Raw genomic sequence first — 27,994 nt, forward strand, 5'->3', positions numbered from 1 at the left:
CCAGCTTGGGCTACATAATCGAGTTAAAGGGCAGTCTGCACTACACAGACCCGGTCTCAAACAAAGTCTAAATGGTTATGAGCTGGGCCTGGCAAGCACACGGTCCTGAGTCCAATTCCCGGGACCAAAAAAAAGTGGTGGTGAGCTGGCATTTGGGAGTAGTGAGTCAGGGGACACAGACACCCACCCTTCTGTTGGATATAGGTGTTAGCTACATGGGCTTACACATATATATACACAGTTGTCAAGTTGAGCACTTTTACTGTATGCATGTGTACTTTACATATGTTAAATGTTAATTTAATCAGTGATGGATCTAACAGCTAAAACTAAATTTTTTTGAGATAGGTTCTCACTATGTAGTTCAGTCTAGCTTCTAACGCACAGCAATCCTCCTGCCTCAGCCTCCAGAGTTCTGGGATTCCAGGCATCTGCCACCATGCCTGGATATAAAACTTACAGAAGAAAATAGTGGGGTAAATCTTCATGGCTTTTGGGTCTGGCAATGCGTTCTTAGACTTGACCCTGGAGTATGAATAACACAAGAAAAACTAGACAGATTGGATTTTATTTCATTTTATTCATTTTTATTTTTTTATTTTGGTACCTCGAATCAAATACAGGACCTCAAGCTTACCAGGCAGGTACCATGCCACTGAGCTATACCCCTGGCCCTGGATTTTATTTTAAAAATTTAAACTTTTATGTGTCAACATTATCAAGAATACAGAGACAACCTACAGAATGTAGGAAAATGTTTGCAAGTCATATACCCAATAAGGATTTACTACGCGGAATGTACAAAGAACAAGTGCAACTCAACTTCAAAAACACAAACAACATTTGTGGGCAAAGGACTTGAACAGACGTCTGTCTGGAAATACAGTATCTGTATACTGAGACTAAGAAGCACATAAAGAGGTGTTCCTGATCATTAGGAAAATGCAAATTGAAATACAATGAGTGATCACTTCCTACCCTCTAAGATGTCTTTAATTTTAAGAATAGAACTAGCTAGGCATGGTGACACACTCCTGTAATCCCTGCAGTCTGGGAAGATGAGGCAGGAAGTATGCAAATTCAAGCCCTGCCTGGGAAACTAAGGCCCTAGCTCAAAATAAAAATAAAAAGGGATGGGACTATAATATAAATCAGTGCTAGAGCTCTGGACTCATTCTCCAGTGCTGCAAAAAAACACAAAACAAAAAACAGAAACTAATAGTCTTGGCAAAGATTTGGAGAAATCAATGCTCACACACTGCTGATGGAAATGTAAAATGGTGCAGCTCCTTTGGGAATCAATCTGGCACCTCCTCAAGAGGTTATCACATGACTCAATTCCACTGATCCACAATTTCAAGAGAAATGTAATGTATGTTCACAAAAAAACTTGTACACTAATATTCATAGCAGCATGAGTCTTACTAGCTGAAAATCAGAAGTAACACAATGTCCACTAATTTATGCATAGATAAACTGCAGTATATACACACCATGGAATATTATTCAGCCATAAAAAGGAACAAAACATTGACACATGGTACAAGAAGAGGCCTTGAAAACATGCTAACTCAAAAAGGCCACACATTGGCCGAGCATGGTGGCGCATGCCTGTAATCCCAGAACTCAGGAGGCCGAGGCAGGAGGATTGTTGCTAGTTTGAGACCAGCCTGGGCTACAAATAGAGCTCAAGGGCAGCCTGAACTGCATAGAGAGACCCTGTCTCAAAAAGACAAAAAATATAAATAAAAAGGCCAGACACAGAAGTTCACATATTGTATGATTCTATTTACATGAAATATCCAGAACAGGCAAAGCCACAGAGACAGAAAGTAGATCAGTGGCTACCAGGGTTTGGGGGAGGGGAAATTGGGAGTGATTACTTCATGGGTAATGGGGTATTTATCTGGAGTGATAAAAGTTTTGAAAACCAGAGAGGTGGTGGTTGTGCAACATTGTGAATGCACTAAATGCCACCTAAGTGTACACTTAAAAGTGGTTAATTGTACGTTATGTGAATTTCACCTCAATTAAAAAAATAAACTTCAAGTTAGAAAGAGAAGGGAAACTGAAAAACATCAACACCACCTTCCAGGCCTCTGTGGCCCTGAGAACCTACTGGATGTCTCCTTTGGTTCCCTGCAGCCCTGATATACGGGGACTTTCTGGGGCTCAGACAGGGGAGGTAGCTCATAGGGCTGCCAAGGGATAGTGGCGGGATCTCTGAGGCCGCCCAGATCCCAGCAGTCTCCGGGGGTCCCTGGGTTCTCTCCTGGCTCCCTGGGCAGGAGCCGGTGAGGTCAGGCACCAGGAACGTCTGTGGGCCACAGGGCAGGGGTTAGTGACTGAGGAGCTTGGAATGTGCTGCCTCTGAAAGGGCCTCTTGTGGCTCCACCAACGGTTAGAGCAGGAGGGGACTTTCAGACTTACGTACTCACACACACGCACAAATTTATTCATATGTGACTTTATTTTCACTCTCAAAATCTTTTTTTTTTTTTAAGATGGTCTTGTTTTGTAGTGCAGGCTGGCCTCAAACTCATGGCAATCCTCCTGCCTCAGCCTGAGTGCTGGGATTACAGGCACTTACCACCATGGCCAGCTCATTGTCAAATTCTTACTACAGGCTATGCTAAGCATGTGATATTATTTTATTCCCATCCTTGTCATTATGTCTTTGTTTTAATGATGAACAAAGCTTCAGAGGTGGGCAGCATAGCCAGAACTCAAGCCCAGAATCAGACTTGTTTAAAAATTCTCATATTTATTCTCTCTCTCTCTCCTCTCTCCCCCTCCCTTCCTCTTTTTTTCTCAAAACACACACACACCCTTTATATTTCTCATTCAGTAAACTGCGGTGGTTTCTTTTCTTTTCAAAGGAAGCATTGAGTAGAACCAGGGCGAGGGAGGGGCACTAGGCTCGTAATCACCTTCTGCGTGCATGGAACTTTACAGCTTACAAAGCACTTTCACATTTGTGATCTCATTTGATCTTCCAGCAGCCTTATGAAGTCAGCAGGAGTCTCAGTTGGGACTGGGGCTCCAGGAAGATGAGCTGCCCTAAGACATACAGACGGAAAATGCAAGCTCTGGGACTAGAACCCCAGGGCCTTGGCTCTAAGTCTTGAAAGGATCCCCACCCCCCCACACTTGGCCTCTGTTTCCATGGAAAGCAGCCCAGGATCGCCTGCCCTCTCAGGGCAGAGCAGGAGCTGATCAGCTGAAGGTGCTGGGAGAAGAGCAGCAGAGCCCAGCTCTCCTGCCGTGTGAGCCTAGCAGCTCCTTTCTCTGGGCCTCGATTCTCTCCTCTGTAAAATGGGGTTGGGGGGAAGGCTGAAGAATTTGGGAAGTCCTCTCCCCACTGACATGGAGAGCCATCTATGAAGCTGTGAGGAATTTGGAAAATCTTGGCTGAGCCTGGGTTTGAACTTCTGCAGCCCTGACTCAATCACCTGCTTTAGCCACTCATTTAGCGACGTTGGACAATGCATTCCAACAACTCCCAGCCTCAGTTTCCCATCTGTAAAATGAAGAAGATGATGGTACCCACCTCTCTAACCCCTTTCATTCATATAGACTTTTGACACACTCTCCCAACAAGGATAGTGACACACAGTCATGCAGTGCTGGAAGTCAAGAAAGCTGATGTTTATCAAACTTTGGGACTTCTGTATCTCAGCAGACTGTCACTGTCTGTAGGCTCTGAATGAAAATGGAGGTTATCCTGAGTAGCACAACTGTATGGGAAGCCTGTGGCCAGTTCAAAGCATCATTTTGTTTATTTTTTTGCTTTTTAAAAAACCCATTCAAACACAATATCACCTTGTTTATTGTAAGCACTTAAAACTATCAACATTTCTTGGTGGGAATGTAAATTAGTACAACCACTATGGAGATCAATGTGATAGTTTCTCAAAAAGCTAAAATAGGGCCAGGGATATAACTCAGTGGCACAGCTCCTGCCTGGCAAACACAACGTCCTGAGTTCAATTCCCAGTACAAAAAAAAAAAAAAAACAAAACCTAACACTAGAAATTCCATTTGATCCAGATATTCTTCTCCTAGGTATCTTCCTGAAAGAGTTGAAGACATCATATTATAGTGATTCATGCATACCCATGTTTATAGCAGCACAATTCATAAAAGCTAAATTTTGGAAGCAGCCTGTATGTCCATCAACAGACGAATGGATAAATAAAATGTGGTATTTACACACAATGGAGTACTACTCTGCCCCTAAAAAGAATAAACTTGAGTCATTTGTGGGAAATTGGATGCAGACACATAGCTTAAATATCCCATGGTTTCTCTTATATGAGAAACCCAAATTATAATTAAAGAGAAAAATAAAAGATACATAATAAAAAAATAGAGAGCCAAGTGTGGTGGTGCATGTCAGAAATCCCAGCACACAGGAGGCTGGGGAAGGAGGATCACCATGAGTTCGAGGACAGCCTGGGATACATAGTGAGTTTTAAGGCCAGCCTGAACTACACAGGGAAACCTTATCTCAAAAAAAAAAAAAAAAAAAAAAAGTAGAGACACATCCTTCCCAAATGGGAAGGGGATCAAGAGATGGAGGGGGAGGGGAGAGGGAAGGGAGGGAAAGAATGAAAAAAGGAATTCAGATGTATTAGCTACAGGTACCAACTCCACACAAGGAGTGTAAACATTATGTACCACAAACACGTATAATACAAAATTTTAAAATTACAACTTTTTGTGCCTTTGGTTTGTCATTTATTCACTTTCTAGTACAATTGTCTTAAAACAGTGCTAGTGGAGGGGCTTCGGGTCATACTGTGAGGCCTTGAATGGCAGTTGGGATGATTCCTGGCATTGGAAATAACCATCCGGTAAATCATAATCATAACAGCAATAAAAATCACATTTATAATTCACATCGTAGTTTGCAGGCAGCTTTGACATTCTTCATTCCGCGGCCCCGCCCGGCCCCCCCCGCCGCGCGGCAAGGTAGTTATGGGATTATTTTGTTCTGTTTTGTAGTAGCAGGAACCGCAGACAGACCGTGCCAGGAGAGGGCAGCGCTGGAGGCGGGGCGCGGCTGCAGGCAGGTGCGTAAATCCGCAGGGGAATCCTCGGCTCCACCTGGGCGCGGCGAGGAAATTGCACCATGTATGGGCAGCTACGTCAGAGGGGGCAGGCCCGTCACGGTAGCTGGGGGACGCCGAGCCTGCCCATTATCCCCAAGAAAAGGAGGCTGCCCACAGTAGGAGGGATAGAACAGTTCTGTGCAGACTGGCGAAAGGCGGCGCGCCTGGAGAGGTGGGGCCCCGAGGTGACTGCGCTGCTCGGAAACGCCCCCACCCCCCGCGGTCGAAGTGGTTCAGCCCGTGAAATTTTCATTCATAAAAAGAAAAGACTGCAACGCGCGAGTGAGTCAGACCCCGCCAGCCGCGAGCTGCCGTCGCGGACCCCACAGAGCAGCCAGCCCAGGGCATGTACCGAGACTTTGGGGAACCCGGACCGAGCTCCGGGGCCGGCAGTGTGTACGGCGGGCCCGCGCAGCCCCCCGCGGCGGCGCAGGCGGCCGCCCAGCAGGTGAGATGGACCGGATCCTGGGGTCCCGGAGTGGACAGCGCTTGGGACGCCGGGGTCGGCTGCGTCGCGCTTCGAGACGAGGGCCGGGAACAGGAGCAGAGACCGGGCTGGGACCGGGGCTGAGGGTCCTGCCCATTCTCCATTGGCCAGAGGCGGGTGGGAACGCGCAGTGCGAGCTCATAGAAGATCTACGAACGCACCTTTCTCTCGCGTCCCCTTCTACCCCGTTGTCGGCTATCTATCTCTCCCTCTGTCTCCGTTACCATCTGTTCTTTCCTCCTGTCCACCGCTAAATTCTGTATCCCATTGCCTCTGGCCAGCTCTCCATCCCGGACTAAATTCCCAGGATCTATGGCAAAGACATCTCAACACAGACGGGAGACGGGATTCATGAGAGTCCAGCCTGGACAGAGTGGGAATTCTCGGCAGCTTGTGACTGTTCGTGTGTCTGTTTGTCCGTCAGTCTCTGCCGCGTCGCCAAGTCCCTATCGCGTTCTTTGCGCAGTGGACCCTAATGGGTTCCAGGAGACCGGTTCCCAGCCCTAACTGGGATACGGCAAATAGAGACCTCGAGGCCCCAGGTGGTGTGCGGGGTCACGCAGCCCACAAAGCTTCCCCCTCCCCACCCCACACTCCCGCCTCTAAACACCAAACGGCGCCCACTGCCGGCAGGGGGGACCCGCGAGGCTGCAGGTGCCCGTTTCCTGTCGAGGGGCTGCGAGCACGTGTCGCAGGGGAGGGAAGGAGCGGCGTCCGTTCCGCAGAGTCACGGTGGCCGAGTCACGGTGGCTGAGTCACCCCGGGCGCCCCTCCCTTCCTGGCCCGGAGTGCCCTGTCCCGGACAACTTCGGGAGCGGGAGAAGCTGCAGGCGGTGCCTCGGGCCCGGAACTGGGGTCACTGGGTCGTCGCGGGGCTCACAGCACTGGGCCAGGGCTTGCCTGGGCTTGGCGGGCACTTCCTGGACGGCTAGGCTCCACACCCAGAGCCTAGCCGCAGGGCTTGAACCCAGATCTCTTCCCAGAACATTGATCCCACATCCCAAACCATTGCTCAAATTTCTGGCTGAAAGAAAATAATCCCTGGTAATGGCTGTGCTGCTAACAGGGTGCCAGGCAACCATCCAGCTGTTTCCACCTCATTTGCCCTATTTTATGGACTCTAAGACCCTATAGATGAAAAAAGTATTATTTTTTGAACCACTGATTTTTTTGTTAGAGTTACCAGTTAAACTATGATTTCCAAGCTATTAAAGCTCTACTTGTTAGGACCAATAAGATATAGTAATCCTCACTTGTGATAATATTAAAAATAAGGAAATTGAGGCACAGTGAGGTTAAACAACATGCTTGGCTAGGAAGTGGCTGAGCTAAGGCTACAAGTGGGACAGGCTGAGTCCAGAGCAGCAGCTCTTGCCTTTCATAGCCTCTCTACAATGGGCACATGTCATTTTTCAGACTGTTGCAGGCATCCTCTCACTTGAGTCTTGTAGCCACAGTGGGAGCTATTGGTAGGTGCCATAATTGTCCTCCCTGTGTGGATGGGTGAAGGAATGGGTAAGAGTGCAGCTGCTTAGGGTCAAATCTCATTTCCTACTTGTTGTCCATGTCCGTGGACAACTGTTTTCTTGTCTGAAAATGAAGATACTGTTGTGCCAACTAGATGAATCACTGTTTGCAAGGTGATTAGAGCAGTCGCCAGACAGTTCACGCCTGATAAGAGTTAGCTGTGATGGGGAAACAGACACAGAGAGGTGATGTAACCTGCCCAAAGTCACACAGCTCATAATCTGCCACCAAGTCAATTTCTCTGACAGCCAAGTTGTATTTTTTTCTGCTTTCCCTGAGCCAGCATCTGCATGGAGAGTGGACAGCAGTGCGCTAGAATTCGGAATCCTCTCAATCCACATGGACCTCATCCCTCACCCTTCATTTCTTATCCCTTAGAAGTTCCACCTTGTGCCAAGCATCAATGCTGTGAGTGGCAGCCAGGAATTGCAGTGGATGGTGCAGCCTCATTTCCTGGGGCTGAGCAGCTACCCCACGCCTCCGGCCTACCCAGAGTACAGTCCTCCACAGCCCCGGCCAGGAGTCATTCGGGCCCTGGGGCCCCCTCCAGGGGTGCGTCGCCGGCCTTGTGAACAGGTAAGCAATAGAGGTGTTGCACTGGTGCTGACTGCCCCCAGGGGTGCTAGTGTGCTGGACAGTATAGACTTACAAGGGGGAAGGTAGGACCATTATGAGTATTGCACAAGGCAGAAAGTCACAGGATTTATCCCCAGGAAGGCCCAGAGGTCAGAGAGGTCACTCCTGGATCAGGAAAAGCTTCCTGGTGAAGGCAGCATGTAATCTAGAAGGTGGGTAGGATTTGCACAGGTAGAGCTGAAGGAAAGGCCTTTCCAAGGAGAGGAATGGCAGGAGCAAGGGTCAAGGTGGAGGGGAGAGAATGTAAGGTACGCATGTGGACAAGTGACAGGGTCTCCACCTGCGGACATGTGTGGTGGTGTGCACTTCTGCCATCAGTAGTTGGGGAGAGAATGGGAACACAAGGGTTTCCTTCAGCTATTCTCTGGGTCTGTTTCCTTATCTCATTTAGTTCTCACAAAAACCCTCTAGGGGATGCTCTTTGGCTTTTTCCACCTTCCAGCTGAGGAAACGAAGGCACAGAGAGATAGTCACTTGCCTAGGATCACACAAGACAGGACTGGCCTTGGCTCCAGGTCCATCCATCTCTAAAGTCAGATCCTGAGCATGAAGGAGCTAACAGAAGGCTCCTGACAGAAGGAGCTGGGAACTCCTATCTCCTCCAAATAAATGAGTAAGAGGTGGAGGGTCTGTGAGGGAGCGATTCCTCTATCCTCTCCTGGGGGCGGGCGGTATATGAGACTATGGTGGGTTGAAGTTTCCACATTAAAAGCTTGCCCTGTGCTGGGCATGGTGGTTTATGCCTGTAATCCCAGAACTTGGAAGGCTGAGGCAGGAAGATTGAAGAGTTCAAGGCTATCCTGGGCTATATAACTATGTAGCAAATTTGAAGCCACTTTGGGACATAATGAGACCTTATTAAAAAAAAAAAAAAAGAAGACGAAAAAAAAAAAAAAGACAAAAAGCTTGCTCTAAGGCTGGGTAGAGGATGGGGGAGGGAGTTGGGGAGCCTGAGAAAGATGTGAGATCTGCCAGAGGCTGATGCCCAGAAACAGAATGGCTAGCTTTTATGAGCAACTGGAGAAAGGGACTGGGATGTGAGGAGAGGCAGGCCACGGGTAACCCCTCTACGCCATGCTTCTTCCTTCAGCCTTGTCCTGAGTATGACTCTTTGATCCTGGGTCCTACCAGGCTGGGACTAAGCTGTCAGTGGGGTCATGCTGGGAGAGGTGGGCTCCATCAGCTGCCTCTCCCTCAACGGAAAAAGGTGACTGGATATTAACTCCTACTCTGAACAAGATACTCCTCCTCCTTGGGCTTCATTTCCTTACATGGGAAATTGGATGAAGACTCTATTAAGAGCTGGGCATGTAGCTCAGTGGTAGCTCAGTCAGCACAGCAGGAAAAAAGAAGGGACAGAAGCAGCTACGTAAAGTGCCTAGCTGGCAGATAGCAGGCCCATAATAAATTGCAACTTATTCAGCAGCACTCATGAGTCCTTCTTATAGTTTGTAGTTCCTGGGGTAAGAGGAGATTTGGTCTTCCAGAGACACAGAAGGATGAGAGTCCGGTGAAAAGGAATAACCCAACCCAGGAGCTCAGAGGGGGAAGACTAATGGTTGGGGAATGAGAACACTTCCGGGAGGTGGGAGCATCTTACCTGATCCCTAGGTTGGGTCTGTAGAAGGAGGAAGGGATATTATAGGAGAGAAATAGTTGCTAAAGCCAAGACCGAGGAAGAAATTTGACCAAGCAAAGGGCGCCTGAGGGGGGCGGGGATATAGCTCAGCAGCACAGCGCATGCCTGGCAAGCATGAGGTCCTGAGTTTGATTCCTGGTACCCGCCCCCCATAAAAGGAGCGCCTGAGTGCTGAGAACCAGTTGGGGTGTGGTGGTCCTTAAATTACAGGCTCAGCCCACTCCCACCCCGCACTGCTAAGCTTCTGCTAGAGTCCTACCACGGGGTCACGCAGGATGGTAAGCTTCGAGGAGCCAGTGGCCTGGTGTCTGCCTCACTGCTGGCCCCATCCGCATCCCTCAGATCAGCCCAGAGGAGGAGGAGCGCCGCCGGGTGAGGCGCGAGCGGAACAAACTGGCCGCGGCCAAGTGCAGGAACCGGAGGAAGGAACTGACCGACTTCCTGCAGGCTGTGAGTACTGGTTCTGGCCCACTGGGCCTAGGAGGGACCTCAGCTCCCGGGGGCCCCAGTCTATATTAGTCCCCCAGAGCCCATCCTAACTCTGTGTCTGAAGGGGAGTGGTTCTGGGAAAAGGAGAAAATACAATTAAAGATTAGTTGTAATGCACTAGCAGCAGAGCATAGCTAAGTCTAGCTGGCAGTCTCCTTCCAATTTGCCCGGCGCCTGATGGGAGTCATGCCTATTTTTCTCCCATGGACTCATGGGAGTTGAAGTCCAGACAGGCTCCCCTCCCCCCTCCCGGCCCCCAGGCGTTTGGGTCTTCAGCCCTCATATTTCCACATCTTCCGCTGACCCTCTGTAGGAGACAGACAAACTGGAGGATGAGAAATCCGGGTTGCAGCGAGAGATAGAAGAGCTGCAGAAGCAGAAGGAGCGCCTGGAGCTAGTGCTGGAAGCCCACCGCCCCATCTGCAAAATCCCAGAAGTAGACAGGGACAGGGATCCAGGTGGTGCCAGCAGTACCGGTGGCACCAGCAGCCCACCAGCCCCCTGCCGCCCCGTACCTTGTATCTCCCTTTCCCCAGGGCCTGTGCTTGAACCCGAGGCATTGCACACACCAACACTTATGACCACACCCTCGCTGACTCCTTTTACCCCCAGTCTGGTCTTCACCTATCCCAGCACTCCTGAGCCCTGTGCCTCAGCTCACCGAAAGAGTAGCAGCAGCAGTGGGGACCCATCTTCAGATCCTCTAGGCTCCCCAACCCTCCTTGCTTTGTGAGACACCCAGCCCCACCCCTGCAGATGTACCCTAGACATTTATCTTTGCCCCACTGGTCCAGCAGGCCTGGATCACATTCCATACTCAATGCCAGTAGTTTCTTCTGCACCCCTCTTGATGGGAATGAGCATATTTTACTTTTCAGAAGAGCCAGCTTGGGGCTACCAAAGCTGCTCACTGTTTCTCTAGAGCTGGCCTCTCCATCCCAATTTTCACTAAATCAAGAGAAAATATTTTCCATTTGTGCCAGAGAAATGCTGGTAAACCAAAAGACTACCCCTATTCCATTGCAGACCACTCCCAAACCCCATCACCCTCTCCTTTAGATCCACCCGAGCCCTCCCTGACAGAAGGCACCATTTTACAGGCCTAGAACACTAACTTACCCAGCCTCACTGCCAGCAGCACCAGGTGATTGGACTAGGGCATTCTGCAGGCCCCTCCTGAATGGCACAGCTCAGGAGGTGCCAGAGACTTCTGTGATGAGCTAATCTGCAGCCCCCAGCTCTGATAAGCCTCTAGCTCCAGGAAATCCAAGCCCCCACAGCGAGGGCAGCTGCTATTTATTTTCCTAGAGAGAATATTTTTATACAGTTCTGCCAAAATGGAATAAAAGTCTTGAAGCTCTGGCCTGGATGTCTAGTTGGATGCAGAGGCTAAAGGGAGGCAATTTGCAGCCTGAAGCTGTAGGTTCCACCCTCAATCCCTGACACACTGCGTGACCTTGAACAAATTCTTTAATATTTTTTGGGCCTCAACTGTCTTATCTGACAAATGGGGATACATCTGCTCTGCCACATCTACAGGATTGACGGTACTGTGGGATGCAAGCAAAGATTATCATCCTGTGGGAGCAGTGCTCTTGCTTGTGCCGTAGGGGGCGCCAGTATGTCCCCTTGCACCTTCCAAGAAGGGCCAGTGGGTTATAGGCCCCCGACACCTGCTTCCTGCCCCATTGTCTTGAACAGGAAGGTAGCGGGGAGGGAGCTGGAGCCACTTCAGGGCTGCCCCGGCGCCCGACGGGGGAAGTCCATGGTTTACCACCGTCACGCATCCCACCCCAGCCTTGAGATAATGGGAGAGTCAGCCACCTTCGTTCGGCAGTCCCTTCGGATGAAAGGGCTACCCCGTCTCAGCGTTCCCGCCCTCATCCCAACCCCGGCGAGTCCCAAACAGACGCTGCCAAGGCTTTGGGCTCTGCTTCCGTCCCGGTTTATTAGTCTCCACAAAACCCCCCGCAAGTCCCTCCGCTCCAGACTCCAGTCCCCCTGCTGCCCCGCCAGCGAGATCGAGGGGCCCTCCTTAGTACCAGGGTTTCTCCGTCCATGGCAGCGGTCCCCGGTGCGCAGCCAGGACAGGTCCCGAGGTTCACAGCAGTCCCTGCGCTCAGGGAGCAATCCGGGCGGGCATCAAGCGTAGAAGCAGTGCCTTCAGTCGTCGGGGGAGCAGGCCAGGGGCAACTGATCGGGGCTGCCCACGCTACCAGTGCTGGAGCTTCCGTCGCCTAGGTCTCGGGGTCCGCAGGGGGGAAGGGCAAGCTCGGGGGTGGGCCCGGTGCCTGAGCCCCCCGCGCCTGCGGGGCCGCTGCGGGGACCCCACTCCTCACCCAGAGCCAGGCAGAGCTCCTTAAGCGCCAGGTTCTCCCGCAGCAGCTCCTCCTGGCGGCCCTCCAGCTCGGCTAGCTTCTGCCAACAGCCGCCCAGGTCCTCACGCACTGCCCTGGATGCTTGGGTCCCGAAAAGCTGCCACTGGCGTGCCGCGCGCCGCCCGCGCTGACGCTCGGAGTCCAGGAAGCAGCAGAGATCGCGCAGCTCGCGGTTCTCAGCCTGCAGGCGCCGGTTGAGCTGTTTGAGCTCGCGGATCTCGCCCAGGTGACCCTGCAGCTGCCGATTCACCTCCTGCATGAGCCGGCCGCGCTGCACCAGTGCGGCCAGGCGCGCCGCCTCTTCTCGCCTCAGGCGCCGCACCAGCTCCTCCTTGCCCAGCGCCGCCATCTCGTCGTCCGTCAGCTCCTCCAGGCCGCCTGCCTCGGCCTCCATGGCTGCTCAGGCCGCTGGAGCATCGCCCGTTCGCCGCGACGGTCCAGAAGCCCACGTCCGGCCCGGAGCAGCTCTGGCTCGGGCTCCGGCTCAGCGGGCGGCGGAGAGTGGCAGAGGCAGCGTAGGCTGCAGCAGCCACCCGGGGGTGGGCACGCGGCGGGGCGCGCGCCGGGGCGGGGCTACATGATGTTACGGAAGGACAGCCAATCCGGGAAGCTTTCCGGAAAGGGGCAGGGCTTGTGAGCAGAGAACCAGTTCCCTGCCCACTCGCGACTGAGGGGTCACGGCTCCCGGCGCACAGGGGACCCGGGTATCCTTGCCCTCTGCGCTGGTTTCAACACGCGACTTGGAGACAAGTTGTGAATCTTCTAAGCGTGAGCCTAGACTTGTCAGCTCCTTCAAAAGATTCAGGAGTCGGGCTGGGGATTTAGCTCAGCCGCACAGCGCTTGCCTGCAAGCGTGACGTCGTGAGTTCGATTCCCGGTACCAGGAAAAAAAAAAAAATTCAGACGTCCTCGTTTCCTAATCACCGTAAGAAGGAACCCAGACGGGTTGCTATCCAGGCCATCCTTAAGTCGAGCTGAGGAGTCCTGACTCATCAAACATCACTCCCAACTAACTCCTTAGAATCCAGAATCCAAACGTCCTAGCTCGTTATTAGCCTGCCCTCTCTCCCCGGAAGCGTTTCCTGCATGGAAGTAGGGGTGGGAATCCAAGGGATTCGTTTGTTCAATAAACTTTTATTTTGTGTAAGACTCATGCAGAAATACACTCGACCAAAATACTGAGCATGACCTCATAAAGTCACAGTCTAGCAGAGAAAACAGACACATGTGGGAGGAAGATAGGGGATGTAGCTCAGTGATAGAGCATTTGCCTTGCACAGGCAAGGCCCTTGTTCACCTCAGCACCAAAAAAAAAGAGCAGGAATACAGTCTCGGGGATCCAAAAATATTTCCCAAAAGAGGTGATACCAAAGGGACCCTGAAAGATGCACAGGCTTTGAGAGAGCTATGCCAGGGAAAGGGGGGCAGAGGGGAATGATGCCAGAAAAAGCCTAGCTGCTTTAGAAACAATGAGGGTAGCTTGATCCCTTTGAAAAGCAAATGTGTACAGAAAGTGGCAAGACAAGGAGGGAGCTTTCCGGGTGGGTGGAAGCTAGAATTTTAAGAGCTTTCAATACTAGACTGGAGTGTTTCCAAAGGCCAGAAAGGATTTTAAACATAGGAGTAACATTTTTAAATATGCATTTTACAAAGATTGTTCAGCTGCTCTGTGTGGGATGGGCCCTGGAGCAAAAGGATGTAAGCTGGCAGATTAGTAACACTGTGTCGGATGAGCAAGAAGAGCTATGCAGAAAGGCCAGGCTGGAACTGCAACAGTGGGAGTGGAGACAACGAAACAAGATACTACAGATATTTAGGCAACAAATCAGCAGAACTAAAAGTGGGGAGAGAGGAAATCTGGGAGAGAGCCCAGGTTTCTACTGTGAGAACTGGGTGGATGTTGGGGTGTGACTGCGATAAGGATGCAGTAAAGACACAGAGTGGGAAGAGAGGTCTGTCTAGCATCTGTTGAAAGTTCCAAGGGTTTATGGGAAGACCGTGTGGGTGTGGACAGACTTGGCAGTCAGGCAGGTGGGGGGCTTCCACGCGGAGCTCAGAGGGACAGAATAAGAGACATCATTAGCTTGTATGAGGACGGAGTGTGGTTAAAACCGTATGGGAGCAGGTGCCCATTGACCAAGAGAGGAGGGACACAGGGGCCTCCAGCAAGAGCCCTTAGAAGTAGGGCCCCACACTTGTTTTGCAGAGAAGACATTTAGGATACAGGCCTGTGAAACTTCTAAGTTTGGGATACAGGTTAAAATTGGGAGGCCCGAAGAGGGTAGAGAAGGTGGGAGAAAAAGCCAGGAGGAAGAGAAGAGAGTTTGCGGTGGGGGGAGAGGAAAACGGGGGCACTCTGTCTTTTGGTTTTTTTTTTGAGACAGGGTCTCGCTATGTAGTTAAGGCAATGATCTTGAGCTCACTATGTAGCCCAAGCTGGGCTCGAACTGGCAGAGATCCACCTGCCTTAGCCTCCCGAGTGTTGGGATTACAGGGGTGTGCCACCACGGCCCGCTTGGCGGCGGCGCTCTGGACGCCCTCCTCAAAAAGGCTAGGAAAGCCAGAGTAGGAAATGCAGAAGAGCCTAGGATTCCTTCTCCCACTTGAAGGACCTGCTACTCTGCAGCCCAGACCAATGCCTTTTTTCTTGGCTCCCGCCCACACCGGCTCATACCGGAAATGGTCCTTCACTGGCTCCGGGCACCCGGAGCAGAATCTCTGCGCTCCCGGAAGTGGCCCAGCGGCAGCACGCCCGGCCGGGGCGGTGCTGGCTCCTGCTGGGGGCGCCCGGGGCCCGGGCATAACCATGACCAGTGAGCTGGACATCTTTGTAGGGAATACGACTCTTATCGATGAGGACGTGTATCGCCTCTGGCTGGATGGCTACTCAGGTCTGTGTGAGGCCGTGTGGGGGACTCCTGGCGGAGCGTTGTTTTGTATAAGAGTGGGGCGGAACTAGGATTTGGGCGTCCTTTAGGGAAGTTGGCAGGCGGCTGGGAATAAGGGATGTGGAGAAGTTGGGCCGAAATCCTTGAGGGTCTCTGGGGTTGGCACAGTGGGGCTGATATTAGCGCTTACTCTCCAGTGAGCGATGCGGTGGCCCTGCGCGTGCGCTCCGGGATCCTGGAGCAGACGGGGGCCACGGCAGCCGTGCTGCAGAGCGACACCATGGACCACTATCGCACCTTCCACATGCTGGAGCGCCTGCTGCACGCGCCCCCAAAACTGCTGCACCAACTCATCTTCCAGATCCCGCCCTCCCGGCAGGCTCTGCTCATTGAGAGGTGCTCACTTGGATGGTGGGGACGCTAACCAGGATAACCATATACCCACTTTGCAGGCTGAAACTGAGGCCCAGGGAGGGATGGGACTTACCCAGGATCTCAGAAAGTTGAGAGCAGAAGGGGCCGCACCAAGCCCCTTTTCTCCTTTATGAAAGGTCAGTGATGTCGTGCCTCCACCAGGTACTATGCTTTTGATGAGGCCTTTGTTCGGGAGGTCCTGGGCAAGAAGCTGTCCAAGGGCACCAAGAAAGACCTGGACGACATCAGCACCAAAACAGGCATCACCCTTAAGAGCTGCCGGAGACAGGTGGGCACTGCACCCACATGTGTACCACATCCCACCTACCATCCACCCCCTCACTTCATCCCTTGGCCACTGCCCCAGCTCTGCCCTCCAATTGTGGTAGCATCTTCCTAGCAGTTTCTTCTCCCCCTTTTTGTCTCTGTTAAGCCATCCCCTCCATTACGGCCAAAGTGGCTTTTTACAGACCCAGATCTGACCATGGCTTTCCCTTACTCAAACTCTGATTGGCCCCGTTGGTTCCTGGGTAGCAGCTGCTGTCCTTATCCTTGACCTTTAGATTCTTCTATAGACTTATCCAGATTTACATTTCCCTTACATTTTGCTCATCTTGTTCCTACCTAGAAGGTACTGTTCTTGGCTATAGCTACTCCTTGAAGTCTAAGGCAGGGACCACGACTTTTTGGTGGTGCTAAGGAGGGGTGACCCTTATGGGCCTTTGATGTCTTTTGTCTGCGTCTGCTGTGAGCTCCTATGTACACCCTTAGCATTAGCTCACTTCAGGTTCCTAGGATTTAACCAGGAGTGTCTGTTCTGGCTCAGATTTCTGAAGAATCAGAGAGTATGATGCACGAATGGAGTTGAACACGGAGCTAGGAGATGAGTAGACATTTGTCCTAGGTAACATTACAGAAGCCAATAAACATTTGTTGACTTGATAACAGCTACTAATCACTAGTAGTTTGTTGAAAGGATAACAAGTGCTAAATCAGCACTGCTAACTAGATAGGTGGGTAGGAGAGTGGGGTATTCAGTAAGTTTTCATTGGGTGAGTACTTTCTAATCAGTTCTTCTCCCCTAACTGCCCTACAGTTCGACAACTTTAAGCGAGTCTTCAAGGTGGTGGAGGAAATGCGAGGCTCCCTTGTGGATAACATTCAGCAACACTTCCTCCTCTCTGACCGGTTATCCAGGTGAGGGCCAGTCATCTGCCCACCTGCACGCGTCTCTGCCCACCTGGCTCTAAAGCTAGTCCACTTTCCCTACCTTAGCCCACTCAACTCCTGGCTGGTATGGGGAGGATGGTGGTCCCACTTTTGCTCTGTACTTTAGATCAGACTGGCCTGGGTTTGAATCCCAACATGATTACTTTCCAGCACGGCTGTTTTAAGTGTTGTAAAGCACTTAGGAAGTACTCTATTCAGTGATAGTAGCTAATATCCTTATAAGTCTGTTTTGTTTTGTTTTGTTTTGTTTTCCAGTACCGGGAATCAAACTTACAGCCTTGTGCTTGCCAGGCAGGCGCTGTGCCACTGAGCTAAATCCCCAGCCCCATAGCTAATATCCTTGTAGTCTCCCACTGTGTCCCTGAAGAAACCTAGGCTGAAACCTCTGCAGAAATGGGGAGACCCATAGAGAAGTGACTTGAGATACATCATGCAGTGGGTTAGGGCAGAAAAGAGGCCACAATGTAGCTGCCTAGGCTATCCACAAACTTGGCTTTCACCCGCCTCAGCCTCCCAGGTAAGCAGGATCACAGGCAGAATTTTTTTTTTTCTTTTTTCAGTACGGGGGATTTAATCCAGAGCTTCTACACTTACCTACATCCCTAGCCCTTTTATAATTTTTAAAATTTTGACATAGGCTCTTACTATGTTACTAAATTGCCCAAGCCAGGTTCGAACTTGTGATCCTCCTGTCTTAGCCTCCTGAGTACTGGGATTACAGGCGTACACCACCACACCCAGTTAGGAATTTTTTTATTCAACAATATTTATTAAGTAAGCTTAATATTCCGCACACCAGGACAATCTCAATGAAAAGGTCTTTCAAGCCTTGAGAGGACCCATTGTCCCCTACTTGCAGGGACTATGCAGCCATCGTCTTTTTTGCCAATAACCGCTTTGAGACAGGGAAGAAAAAGCTGCAGTATCTGAGCTTTGGTGACTTTGCCTTCTGTGCTGAGCTTATGATCCAGAACTGGACCCTTGGAGCCGTCGGTGAGGCCCCCACTGACCCAGGTGCCTGGATGCTCCTCACCCTCTCAGGGCCTGGTTCCCCACCAGCAGTTCCTCCTGCAGGCCCCCAGTTCCCAGCACTCTTTCTTCTTCTCTTATCTTTTTGAGGCCAGGCCTCAATATATTGTTCAGGCTGACCTTGAACTTTCCTTCATCCTGCCTCAGCCTCCGGAGTACTTGGAGTATAGGGATGCACCAAGCCCAGTTTATATCCTTTCTTCTTTCCTCTACTCAGGCCTGAGTCCCTTCTGCTCATAGTCTGCATTCCCCATGCACACCTTGTCTGTAAGCCAAGGGCTCGCTGCCTCTATGGCCTGGAGCATGTCACTCCCCCTCTGTTCCCCTAGGTCCCCTGGGGTTCAGTGAGCGATGGGTGAGGCTGGTTCAGGACCTCATAGAGGGGGTTTATCACCCACCCCAACTGCTTTCATGGACCTCATGCAGACTCCCAGGTGGATGACATGGATGTGGACTTAGACAAGGAGTTTCTCCAGGACTTGAAGGAGCTCAAGGTGCTCGTGGCTGACAAGGACCTTCTGGACTTGCACAAGAGGTGACTTTGGTGGTCCATGGGGCAGGGTCTGGAATAGGGCTCAGGTGGCTCTCAGCATGACGCGGTCTCCCTGCAGCCTGGTGTGCACCACCCTCCGGGGAAAACTCAGCGTCTTCTCGGAGATGGAAGCTAACTTCAAGGTCTGTGGCCCCATCCAGCCTCTCCCTTGGGCATCTTCAGCCTCCCTGTACTACCCCTGCCTGGCAACTCAGCACCGGCTGGAGATTGACTGGCAGGTGGCCCTGCTGCTCCCTCTGCCTGCCTGTGAGAGGGAACCAGCTTATAAACAGAGGGGACCTGGTCGACTGAGGGAGGTGGATAGATTTGGGGAGGGGCCCACCCCTCCCCCAGCCTTTGTGCTCAGTCCCCGGCTTCTGGGGCAGAAGGCAGAACTCCTAGGATCCCTGACCCACAGAACCTGTCTCGGGGACTGGTGAATGTGGCTGCCAAGCTGACCCACAATAAGGACGTCAGAGACCTGTTTGTGGACCTTGTGGAGAAGGTAAGCTGCCCTGCCCACCATCCTCCCATCCTCACTTGGCCTGTCCCTGGCTGTACGGGTAGCACTAGATATAACTTCGTGCCCACAGTTTGTGGAACCCTGCCGCTCTGACCACTGGCCACTGAATGATGTGCGGCTCTTCTTGAATCAGTATTCAGCATCTGTCCACTCCCTGGATGGCTTCCGGTAAGAGGCCCCAGTCTTCCTGTCCAGTTGGACCTTGACCCAGCTGGCCACTTGCCTCAGATTCTCCATTGTGCCACCCTGAGGATTAGAGTCTGTGTGACCTTGGGCAAGTTAACCTAATCTCTCAGTACCTCAGCTTCCTCATAGGTAAACTCGGGTAGTAATTAGAAGAATCATAAGAATTTATGGACTAATTGGGTTTGGGATGCGCTCAGTGGTGCAGTGCTTACTTGGCAGGTGCAGGACCCTGAGTTCAACGCCCAGCCCCACACCACAGGAAAGAGACTTGCTGAGGACTTGCTGAGCTAAGAAAGCACTCAGAGCAGTGTCTCACTCGCGGAGAACTGTCACTGCTGCTGTTTCCATTACAGGCACCAGGCCCTCTGGGACCGCTACATGGGCACCCTCCGTGGCTGCCTCCTACGCCTCTATCATGACTAAGCCCCTCCCTCCACCCTGCTCATTGTGACAATAAAGTTGCCATGCGTTTGGACACCAAGCCTTGCTCCAGGGGGAGGAGCATGCAGGGACATGTGTAGTGTGTACGTGTGTCCCTGCGTGCCATGGTGTTCGCGCACGAAGGTATGGTGCACTCCAGCCCATCCGGAATGGGGATGGCTGGTCAGAGATGCCATCTATGCTCTCCCCACCCACCATCTCCAAACTCCAGCTCACTTCACTCAGGCAACAGAAGCCTTGTTTTGATTTATTCAACACCGTATGGAGAAAGGTGGGACAACAAGCAGAACCTTCAAGACGGGCAGTGAGGAGGCAGCTAGTATGTGGGAGAGGCTCAGGGAGGGCAGGAGACTGGCTTCTTCCCTGGATTTTGTATACAGGCTGTGATTGGGTACTTGGTGATGCCACAGGTGTCGCTCCCTCGGTGCAACCGGAAGTAGCCCTAGGAAATTAGAGGACATCACGGCCAGAAGGTGGGGAAGGGCGTGTTGTGCCCTGTCCCTTCTGCCAGTGAACCTGCTCACCTCCTCGCCCCAGTCGGCCCCCCAAGAGTTCTTCAGGATCCAGTAGGGGGTGGAATGGCGAGGAGGACGGTTGGAGCTGGACAAGTCTTTCTCTGTGCCTTTCTCCTCTACTTTGCTTCTGCCAAAACCCACCAGCAGGACGTAATGGTCCACATACCAGGGGTCACAGGTGGAGGGCGTGCCCTTGATTACACCCTTCTTGTAATGCTGTGGAGGTGGGGGAAGAGGGGCTGAGTCTGGGGCGCCTCGCCACAGGCCCCTCTCCCCCATCCCCTACCCCACGCACCTGCAGTCGCTCTGAGTTGATGATCACAGTGATAGGGCCCTGCGTGGCCACATACTCGGCAATTGCTGGAGACAGAGAGTGCCATCAGGCCCTGCCTGCCTCGGGGCTGCTGCTGTGGACACCTAGGTGTCCCTCTCCCCCCCACACCCCCTCCGTCTGCCTCTGTCCTGTGCCCTCTGTCTCTCCCCCACTCCACCCATGTCTCCCCGCTCTGGCCGCACCCTGCTCATTGCGGGGCAGCATGATGTAGTCGTAGATCCAGGCCACCTTCGTGTAGTTCGGTGCCAGGCACCTGTGGGTGTTGGCACGCCCCCGGAACGGGTAGTCCTTTTCGCTGGCCAGACCACCTGGAGACAAGGAAGGAGACTCAGTTCCTGGATGTCCCCCACCCCTGCAGTTGTCCAGCAAGGCCAGGTACTCACTGTAGTTGAGGGCAGTAATGAACGCGTCCCAGACGTAGCCACCTATGCAGCCATCCCCGCAGCGGCCACAGTCAAGCAGCTCTGGGGCAAAAAGGGGCAGCATAGGTGACCACGCCCCTAGTCCTCCCCTGTCACATCCCCGTTTCCATCCCAGGCATACCTTGCACGGAGACTTCCACAGACGGTTTGAAATTGATGTTCCACAGGGCTTCGATGTTGCCTGCTGCCGCCATGGCCCAGCAGCACCTGCACTGTCCCTAGTGTGTTACAGAGTAGGGCACGATAGGGTGTCTAGGTGGGTTGCCCCTCTCATTTCTCACCCTTTGGGCTGCACTGGGCTCACCTAGGTCGGGGCAGATACCTGGTTCTTGACAGGTGAGATGACGTGGGCTTTCCTCCAGTCACAGCTTTGGGGCGTCCACTCCTTCTGCCTTTCAAAGCTTACCTCTCTGACCATCTCAAGGCCCTTCCTGGCTGCCCTCCAGTTCCCATAGAGCTGGCCAAACTCTTCCTCTGGGGGACAGACAGGACCAGAGAAGTTACAGCTCCCTCTCCGTATCCTGCCTCTTCCGCTCCAGCCATCCACATCCTTGGCCTTTTGTGTTTCCTATAATACTCCGGAGGCAGCATGGCAGGCATGCTGAGGCCTGGAAAGAGGCGGAACTCGCAGCCAGCGTGCTGGCTGCACCTGAACTTCCCCTGCACCTGCTGCCTTTGCCCCAAAAAGGGGCAGGGACACAGGCCGGCAAAGTTCCTGATCTGTGCTTTAGAATTTGGGGCAGGTACCCAGGCTGATTCTGAAAGTGGAAGGTCTCTTCTATCTGTCAGGATTCCCGGGCTAACTTCTGCTTTCCCACCTACCTATGGACTAAGAGGGTCCCAGTACCTGTGAGGTCACTGAATGGAGTCACCCCAAACTCAGCTGTCCCCAAATCCTCCTCTTGCAGCCTCTGAGCCTTGGCCAGGTTGTGGCCAAAGATGTCCAGGCGGTGAGCATACTCTGGACCAGAAAGGAGTTGTCTCAAGCTGATGTCCAATTCCCAGGAGCACAAAGTGGCCACAGGCTAGGCAGCCTCCCACTCAGGCGAGTGCAGATCCTTTTCTGCAGTCTTCACAGGACACACTGCAGATGCTGGGCCAACGAAGTAGTTACCCAGCCCACCTGGGGTTACAGTTTCCCCCAGAGACAGCAAGGGGAGCATCTGCCCACCACTAGGGGAAGCAGTGACTCAGGAGGGAAAGTTGAGTGGTTGGAGACCAGCTTCCTGCTCAGCCACCTCTACCGCCTCTCCTTTACCCCTGTGCCTGCAGGTCTGGGAGGGGAACAGTGGGGTTGGGGGATGGGTGTCCACAGACAAACCCTCTAGCAGAGATGAGACCCATAGAGGACAGGAGCTGGGATGAAGCTCATAGAAGAGAATGAGTCCCCACCTTGGGGCCAGCATGGGTGTCTGCTAAATGAACACAGCTAGATGTGGGTCCCCTGCCCACTGCCTGGAAACACTGGGAAGTGGCTGTGCGGAGGGCACACTGGGCAGATCCCCAACTGCTACCAGCTCCCCCAAGCGTATGGCCAAGGGTGATCCTGTACCTACCCATGGACTGGGGAAGCCAGTGAGTTCCCCAGGCGCCACCATCCCGCTTACTAGCCTGTTCCCCACCCTGAGTATCCAATTCTTCATCTATTAAGTGAGGGCAGGGAGGTTGGACTGGAGGTGGATGTGGCCCGTGGTACCTGCCGGGTTTGAGTAACTCCTGTTAAACTGGATCTGGAACAACTTGAAGACTTCTTTTAGCTCTGGTGGCCCAGGACCTGGGTCCTGGCAAGGTACCAGGGGGAGGAGGTAAAGGTAGAGGGTCATTGCTGGACCACCCCTCCAGCTTCAGCTGTGTAAAGACTGGGCTGGGGTCACCCGGTTAGCCTCCATCTCCTCATGTGAAATGGGATCTCCAAGCCAGTTGTTTCTGAAGCAGTGACCCCCAAGCGTGGGACTGGCAGTGGAGAGGGTATGAGGGGCAGGTGGGAGCACTTACCTGAGCCCCGAGGGAGTCCCTGATGCCTGGGGCTAGGCCTGCCACCAACAAGACCAGGAGGCCGGGGAGATGCATGTTCCGAGCCATGCTGGTTCAGAGCTGAGTGCAGTTTGCTAAGTACTGGGGCAGGAAGCTGTATAAACCAAGGGGTGGAGGTGGAGAAACCACATAGAAAAGCCAGGTTCTCAGTGGACCCTCAGCAGACAAGGTCCCTCAGGCTTTCAGGCCTTTGTCTTATCTATGTGCCTGTTTCTGGTCCATCAACCCACTTTTTCTTTACTCAACAGTGATTCTAGGCCACTGTGTTCTGGATAATTCTAGGTATGCAGAGATGAACCTGCCCTTAAGGAGACAGGGAAACATTCTAAGTGGGCATTCTTACTACTTCTGTGAAGCTTCCTCAGCTCAAGGGTCCCCTCCTTTGAAAAGCCTTCCCTGCTCCCCCAGTCTTTGGTGTAACCATCTGTGGCCCGTGAGTCTCTGATGTACTTGTGCCTGCTTGGCATCTGCCTTCCAACTACACGAGGGGTGTTCGATTTGCCTGTGTCCTCGGCGTCTGGGACAGGGCTGCGTGGAGCAGGTTAGCTGAGTATTTGCTGATGGGACAGCTAGTTGTCAGCTACTGCGTCCTGTTCCTCATTCCTGCCACAGCCCGGGGCGGGCAGCGGGCTCTCCCTAGCGCTGAAGAGGAAGAAGGGTAACAGGTAGGGGGAGGAAAGGAGTGGTAGAGTGAAGACAAGCAGCAGAATACAGTCTCTGGGATCTGAGGCACTTGAAAAACAACCACTTAGTGAAGAAAAAAACCACAAAGTACATCTTTGGGAAGCAAGAAAGTGCCAAGAGGAAAACTAGAAACTACAGAGAAACTGATCACAAAGCAGATTAAAGAACAAAGCAGCCTAGGACGCTAAGCCCAGCTCCCAGGGAGTGGGACCAATCTCCAATCATAGAGCATAAGACTGGAGAGGGTCAGCTCCAGGGAAAAACAAGAGATCCAGGTGGCGGTGGCAGCCACAAGAAAAGCCCATGGTTATTGTAAACTGCAAATTCAATGTGGGGTTTTACTCTGAAAGTAACTCCCATGTGGCGAGCTAGTGTTTGATACTGTTTAATCGGGAGCCATTTCAGGAAGAGGTTAATTACTTTAAGACTGAGCAACACTTCAAACTTTCTGGAGTCAGCATACCGCAGTGAGTGGGTGGGAGACAGCCACAAGAGACAGTTGTAGACAGGGCACGGGCTAGACATAGACCCCCTGAGCCGCGGCCAGGGAGAAGGGCATGGGGCTCCTGCCCTCTGGTGAGAAGCCAGGCCAGTAGTGTGTGGTTTTCAGAGGTTCTGGGTCTGAAGGTGCTGGCATTAAGTCCAGCATTGACCTGCCCACCCCACCCCTGCCCACTGCCTACATGCAGCGCAGACCTCAGAGGCCTGTTTGCTTTTCCCATGTGCCAGGATGATCAGGTCAGCACCTAGGCTGGGACGGGTGCCACAGCCTTGGATATACAAAGGGCCCTGCGGAGCAGTGGGGCACCTCACAAACCCACAGGCCATAAAGCTAGGTGGAGAAAGCAGTGACATGGAACACACAGAAGGACACAGAAACTGGGAGTGGCTGGAGGAAACACAGCCCTAGGGCAGACACCGCTGCCCTACATGGGAATGGGAGAGCGGAACTCAGCATTCAAGCATACGAAAGTGAGCGGGGAAACAGCAGGGCTTAGTACCGACACGTGGTCCTCTCCGATATCTCGTGGGTGCCAACCCCACAGACCCCACAAAGAAACCACTCATTCAAAAGCACAGAGGAGCTGGGCGTGGTAGCACACACGCCTGTAATCCTAGCACTCAGGAGGCTGAGGCAGAAGGATCATTGCGAGTTCAAGAGCAGCCTGGGCTACAAAGTGAGCTCAAGGCCAACCTGAACTGCACAGCGAGACCCTGTCTCAAAAAAGACAAATACAGGGGCTGGGGATTTAGCTCAGCGGCACAGCACCTGCCTGGCAAGCACGAGGTCATGAGTCTGATCCCCAGTACTGGAAAAAAACCAAAAAAAAAAGACAAAAACAAAAGCACAGAGGAATTTCTCTTTTTCCTCATTGGTTTTGTAGGGCTTTTTTCTTTTCTTTTGCCCTCTCTTTCTTTTTCCTTCTTCTTTTTCTTATGTGTTCTTTTACTTTTATCTAGAAGTAGAGCTAGCATTTAGAATTACCAATTTTCTGTTATTCTTTAATCAGATCTTTTCTTGCTTTTTTTCTGTCTCATCTTCCTTATCTTTATTTTTTCAAATTTTACTTTCATTTTCCCCTTGACCATGCTAAAATTCTTTTTTATTGTTAATGGTGTTATGGTTCTTGTTTTGTTTTGTTTTGTCTTTTTGAGACAGGGTCTCGCTAGGCAGTTCAGGCTGGCCTGGAGCTCACCTTACAGCCCTGGCTGGTCTTGAACTCACAGTGATCCTCCTGCCTCAACCTCCTGAGTGCTGGGATTACAGGTATGCGCCACCACACCCAGCTGGTATGGTTGTTCTGTGTAGTAGATATTTACTATTTGTCAATATTTTGTTTGTCTTTGTGTCTGTATTATTGCAGGCCTTTTTTTTTTTTTTTTTTTTTTTTTGACTATTTTTGTCCCAAAAGTAGAGACTGAACAGTTTTTTACTCTTCCGATTTCATTTCTTTTTTTGTGTGTGTATTTTTTTTTTTTTTTTTTTTTTTTTTTTTTTAAGATGGTCTCTCTATGTAGTCCAGGCTGGCCTTGAACCCACTATGTAGTCCAGGCTGACCTTGAACTTGCAGAGATCCTCCTGCCTCAGCCTCCCATGTGCTGGAATTACAGGTCTGCACCACTACTCCTGCCTATGGAGATCTTTTCAATTGTTAAGGGTGATACAGTAGTATCTTATTGATTCTTATGGTATGTCAATATCCATTTTGGCTTTGATTATTATTGTTGCTATTGCCCAGGTGGCATAATTGTTGCTGTTAACAGTTTTTTACTACATCCCAATATCTGGTTTGTCTTTATGTCATCAACAATACTGCAGTTTGTTTCTGGAAAACTGGGTGCTGGGCCAATTACAGTGCATGCTCCCCTCCAGATTAACAAAACTGGGCGAATCTTGAGACAGAGGCAAAGGCTTATAGTTAGTCATGCAGAGTGCATTGCTGGAAAGCAGACACTAACTAAAGAGATATCCATATTAGCAACAAGTCTTTCCACTATAATCAACCCTCAATCCTCAGCTATACACAGACACACACAACACACACAAACATGTAAAAACAAGATAAGAAAATGTCTCCCAAAACTCAACTCCTGATTTAGTAACTTTTCTCAATTCTGAGACAAAATACATAGCAGTTAAACTGAAAGTGAAAGGATGAAAGATTTATTTCACTTTAGTTTGTAGAGGTTTCTGTCCTTCGTCACCTGGCTGCAAGGCCGGGTGGCATGGCTGAGGGGCATGGCAGAGGAGAAACAGTCCGTGGCAGGGCAGGCAGAAGTCAGCAAGTAGCAGCAGTCAACCTGCCTCTCTTTTGTCCTATCCAGGCTACCAGCCTTTTGGGCAGTGCTACCCAGAAGTATGCTAATTCCAATCAGCACACTAATTTAATACCATGCATCCTTAATCCCAGCATCACACCCCCTAGGTCCAACCAACTCCAAAAAGCCCCAGTTATGAGTGCATGAGGCTTTGGGGGGACATTTAGATATAAGCCATAACACTTTCAAAGCTGATCCATGGGGCATTAATGTGGAGGAAATCAAAAGCCAAACAGCTAAATTTATAGCAGTGAATACCCATATCAGGAAAATACAGCAATTACAAATAAACAACTTAATGGTAAACCTTAGGCTTCTAGAAAAAGAAGACCAAGCTAAACCAAAAGCTCATATGAAGGAGGGAATTATAATGATCAGAGCAGAAATTAACACATTGGAGACTTAAAAAAAAATACAATGAATCAAAGAGTTGGTTCTTTGAAAGATTAAATAAAATCAATAAACCTTTATCCAACCTTATCAAAAAGAGGAAAATTTTGAACCTTATCAAAATTTCATCAAATCAACAAAATTAGGAATTAAAATGGTGAAATCACAAGAGATCCTGCAGAGATCCAGAAGGTCATCTAAACCTACTTTGAAAACTTATATTCTAATAAGATGGAAAATGCAGAAGTGGCAGTCCCTAGATACATATAAATTACCAAAGCTGAATAAAGAAGGTATAAAAATCCTAAATAAACTAATATCAATCAATGAAATCAAAGATGCAACTAAAAACCTACCAACAAAGAAAAGCTCTGATAGATTCACTGCTGAATTCTACAAGAAATTTAGAGAAGACCTATTACCACTACTTCTCAAACTCTTTAATGAAATTGAAAGGGAAGCAATACTCCCAAATTCATTCCTGGAAGCAAGCATTACCGTGATACCAAAACCAGAGAAGGACCCAACTAAGAAAGAGAACTACAGGCCAATCTCTTTAATGAACATAGATGCCAAAATTCTCAAGAAGATACTGGCAAACAGAACGCAGCAAATCAAGAAGATTATACACCACGAGCAAGTGGGGTTCATCCCAGGGATGCAGGGATGGTTCAATATATGTAAATTAATAAATGTAGTATACCATATTAACAGAGCCAAGGGTAAAAATAATATTGTCATTTCAACAGATGCAGAAAAAGTTTTTGACAAAGTCCAGCAACCATTCATGATAAAACCCCACAGAAAATTGGAATAGATGGTCTTCATCTCAACCTGATAAAAGCCATCTATGACAAACCAACAGCCAACATCATACTGAGTTGACAAAAACTGAAAGCTTTCTAAAGTCAGGAACAAGACAAGAATGTCCACTCTTATTCAATATAGTTCTGAAAACTTCAGCCAGAGCAATTAGACAACAGAAAGGACTAAAAGGAATAATGATAAGAAAGGAAGAATTATCATTATTTGCAGATGACATGATACTCTACGTAGAAGAACCCAAAAACTCCACTAAAATACTGCTAGATTTAGGAAGCAAATTCAGTAGCAGAGTTGGATACAAAGTCAACACTCAGCCAGGTGTAATGGCGCATGCCTGTAATCCCAGCCCTGGGGAGGCTGAGGCAGGAGGATCGTTGCTAGTTCAAGACCAGCCTGGGCTACAAAGTGAGCTCAAGGCCAGCCTGAACTGCATAGCAAGACCTTGTCTCAGAAAGAC

General features: G+C 50.9%; 4 protein-coding genes across 7 annotated transcripts; 2 read left to right on the forward strand and 2 right to left on the reverse strand.

Moving 5' to 3' along the window:
• Positions 1 to 5,194: 5,194 nt before the first annotated feature.
• Positions 5,195 to 11,255, forward strand: Fosl1 (FOS-like antigen 1). Its single transcript, XM_005384444.2, has 4 exons — positions 5,195 to 5,562; positions 7,507 to 7,704; positions 9,746 to 9,853; positions 10,206 to 11,255. Exons 1-4 carry the CDS (start codon positions 5,461 to 5,463, stop codon positions 10,623 to 10,625), a joined length of 828 nt encoding a protein of 275 aa, XP_005384501.1. The 5' UTR covers positions 5,195 to 5,460; the 3' UTR covers positions 10,626 to 11,255.
• A 566-nt stretch (positions 11,256 to 11,821) lies between these two features.
• On the reverse strand, positions 11,822 to 12,840 carry Ccdc85b (coiled-coil domain containing 85B). The gene has a single exon (XM_005384443.2). The coding sequence runs from the start codon at positions 12,662 to 12,664 to the stop codon at positions 12,056 to 12,058; it is 609 nt and encodes a 202-aa protein (XP_005384500.1). The 5' UTR covers positions 12,665 to 12,840; the 3' UTR covers positions 11,822 to 12,055.
• A 2,141-nt stretch (positions 12,841 to 14,981) lies between these two features.
• On the forward strand, positions 14,982 to 19,549 carry Fibp (fibroblast growth factor (acidic) intracellular binding protein). 3 transcript variants are annotated; one of them, XM_005384451.2, is made up of 10 exons: positions 14,982 to 15,161; positions 15,356 to 15,554; positions 15,735 to 15,861; positions 16,669 to 16,769; positions 17,662 to 17,795; positions 18,258 to 18,366; positions 18,443 to 18,506; positions 18,782 to 18,868; positions 18,957 to 19,054; positions 19,426 to 19,549. In XM_005384451.2, exons 1-10 carry the CDS (start codon positions 15,077 to 15,079, stop codon positions 19,493 to 19,495), a joined length of 1,074 nt encoding a protein of 357 aa, XP_005384508.1. In that variant the 5' UTR covers positions 14,982 to 15,076; the 3' UTR covers positions 19,496 to 19,549. The 3 variants fall into 3 exon arrangements, with proteins under 3 accessions (XP_005384508.1, XP_005384506.1, XP_005384507.1); XM_005384449.2 differs by having other exon boundaries at positions 17,662 to 17,816; positions 19,426 to 19,547; XM_005384450.2 differs by lacking the exon at positions 19,426 to 19,549 and adding an exon at positions 19,292 to 19,415 and having other exon boundaries at positions 17,662 to 17,816.
• Ctsw (cathepsin W) lies at positions 19,451 to 22,905 on the reverse strand. Of its 2 annotated transcripts, none has more exons than XM_005384446.2 (10): positions 22,780 to 22,905; positions 22,481 to 22,565; positions 21,632 to 21,745; positions 21,107 to 21,258; positions 20,906 to 21,002; positions 20,746 to 20,826; positions 20,545 to 20,670; positions 20,324 to 20,388; positions 20,195 to 20,244; positions 19,451 to 19,955 (listed from the first exon to the last, which is right to left on the reverse strand). In XM_005384446.2, the coding sequence occupies exons 1-10, from the start codon at positions 22,864 to 22,866 to the stop codon at positions 19,475 to 19,477; spliced, it is 1,338 nt and encodes a 445-aa protein (XP_005384503.1). In that variant the 5' UTR covers positions 22,867 to 22,905; the 3' UTR covers positions 19,451 to 19,474. The 2 variants fall into 2 exon arrangements, with proteins under 2 accessions (XP_005384503.1, XP_005384504.1); XM_005384447.2 differs by having other exon boundaries at positions 19,754 to 19,955; positions 20,038 to 20,244.
• Between the last annotated feature and the right edge of the window lie 5,089 nt (positions 22,906 to 27,994).

This window comes from Chinchilla lanigera, unplaced genomic scaffold (assembly GCF_000276665.1).
Source record: "Chinchilla lanigera isolate Chin_1 unplaced genomic scaffold, ChiLan1.0 scaffold00021, whole genome shotgun sequence".
In the NCBI taxonomy this organism is placed as follows: Eukaryota; Metazoa; Chordata; class Mammalia; order Rodentia; family Chinchillidae; genus Chinchilla; species Chinchilla lanigera.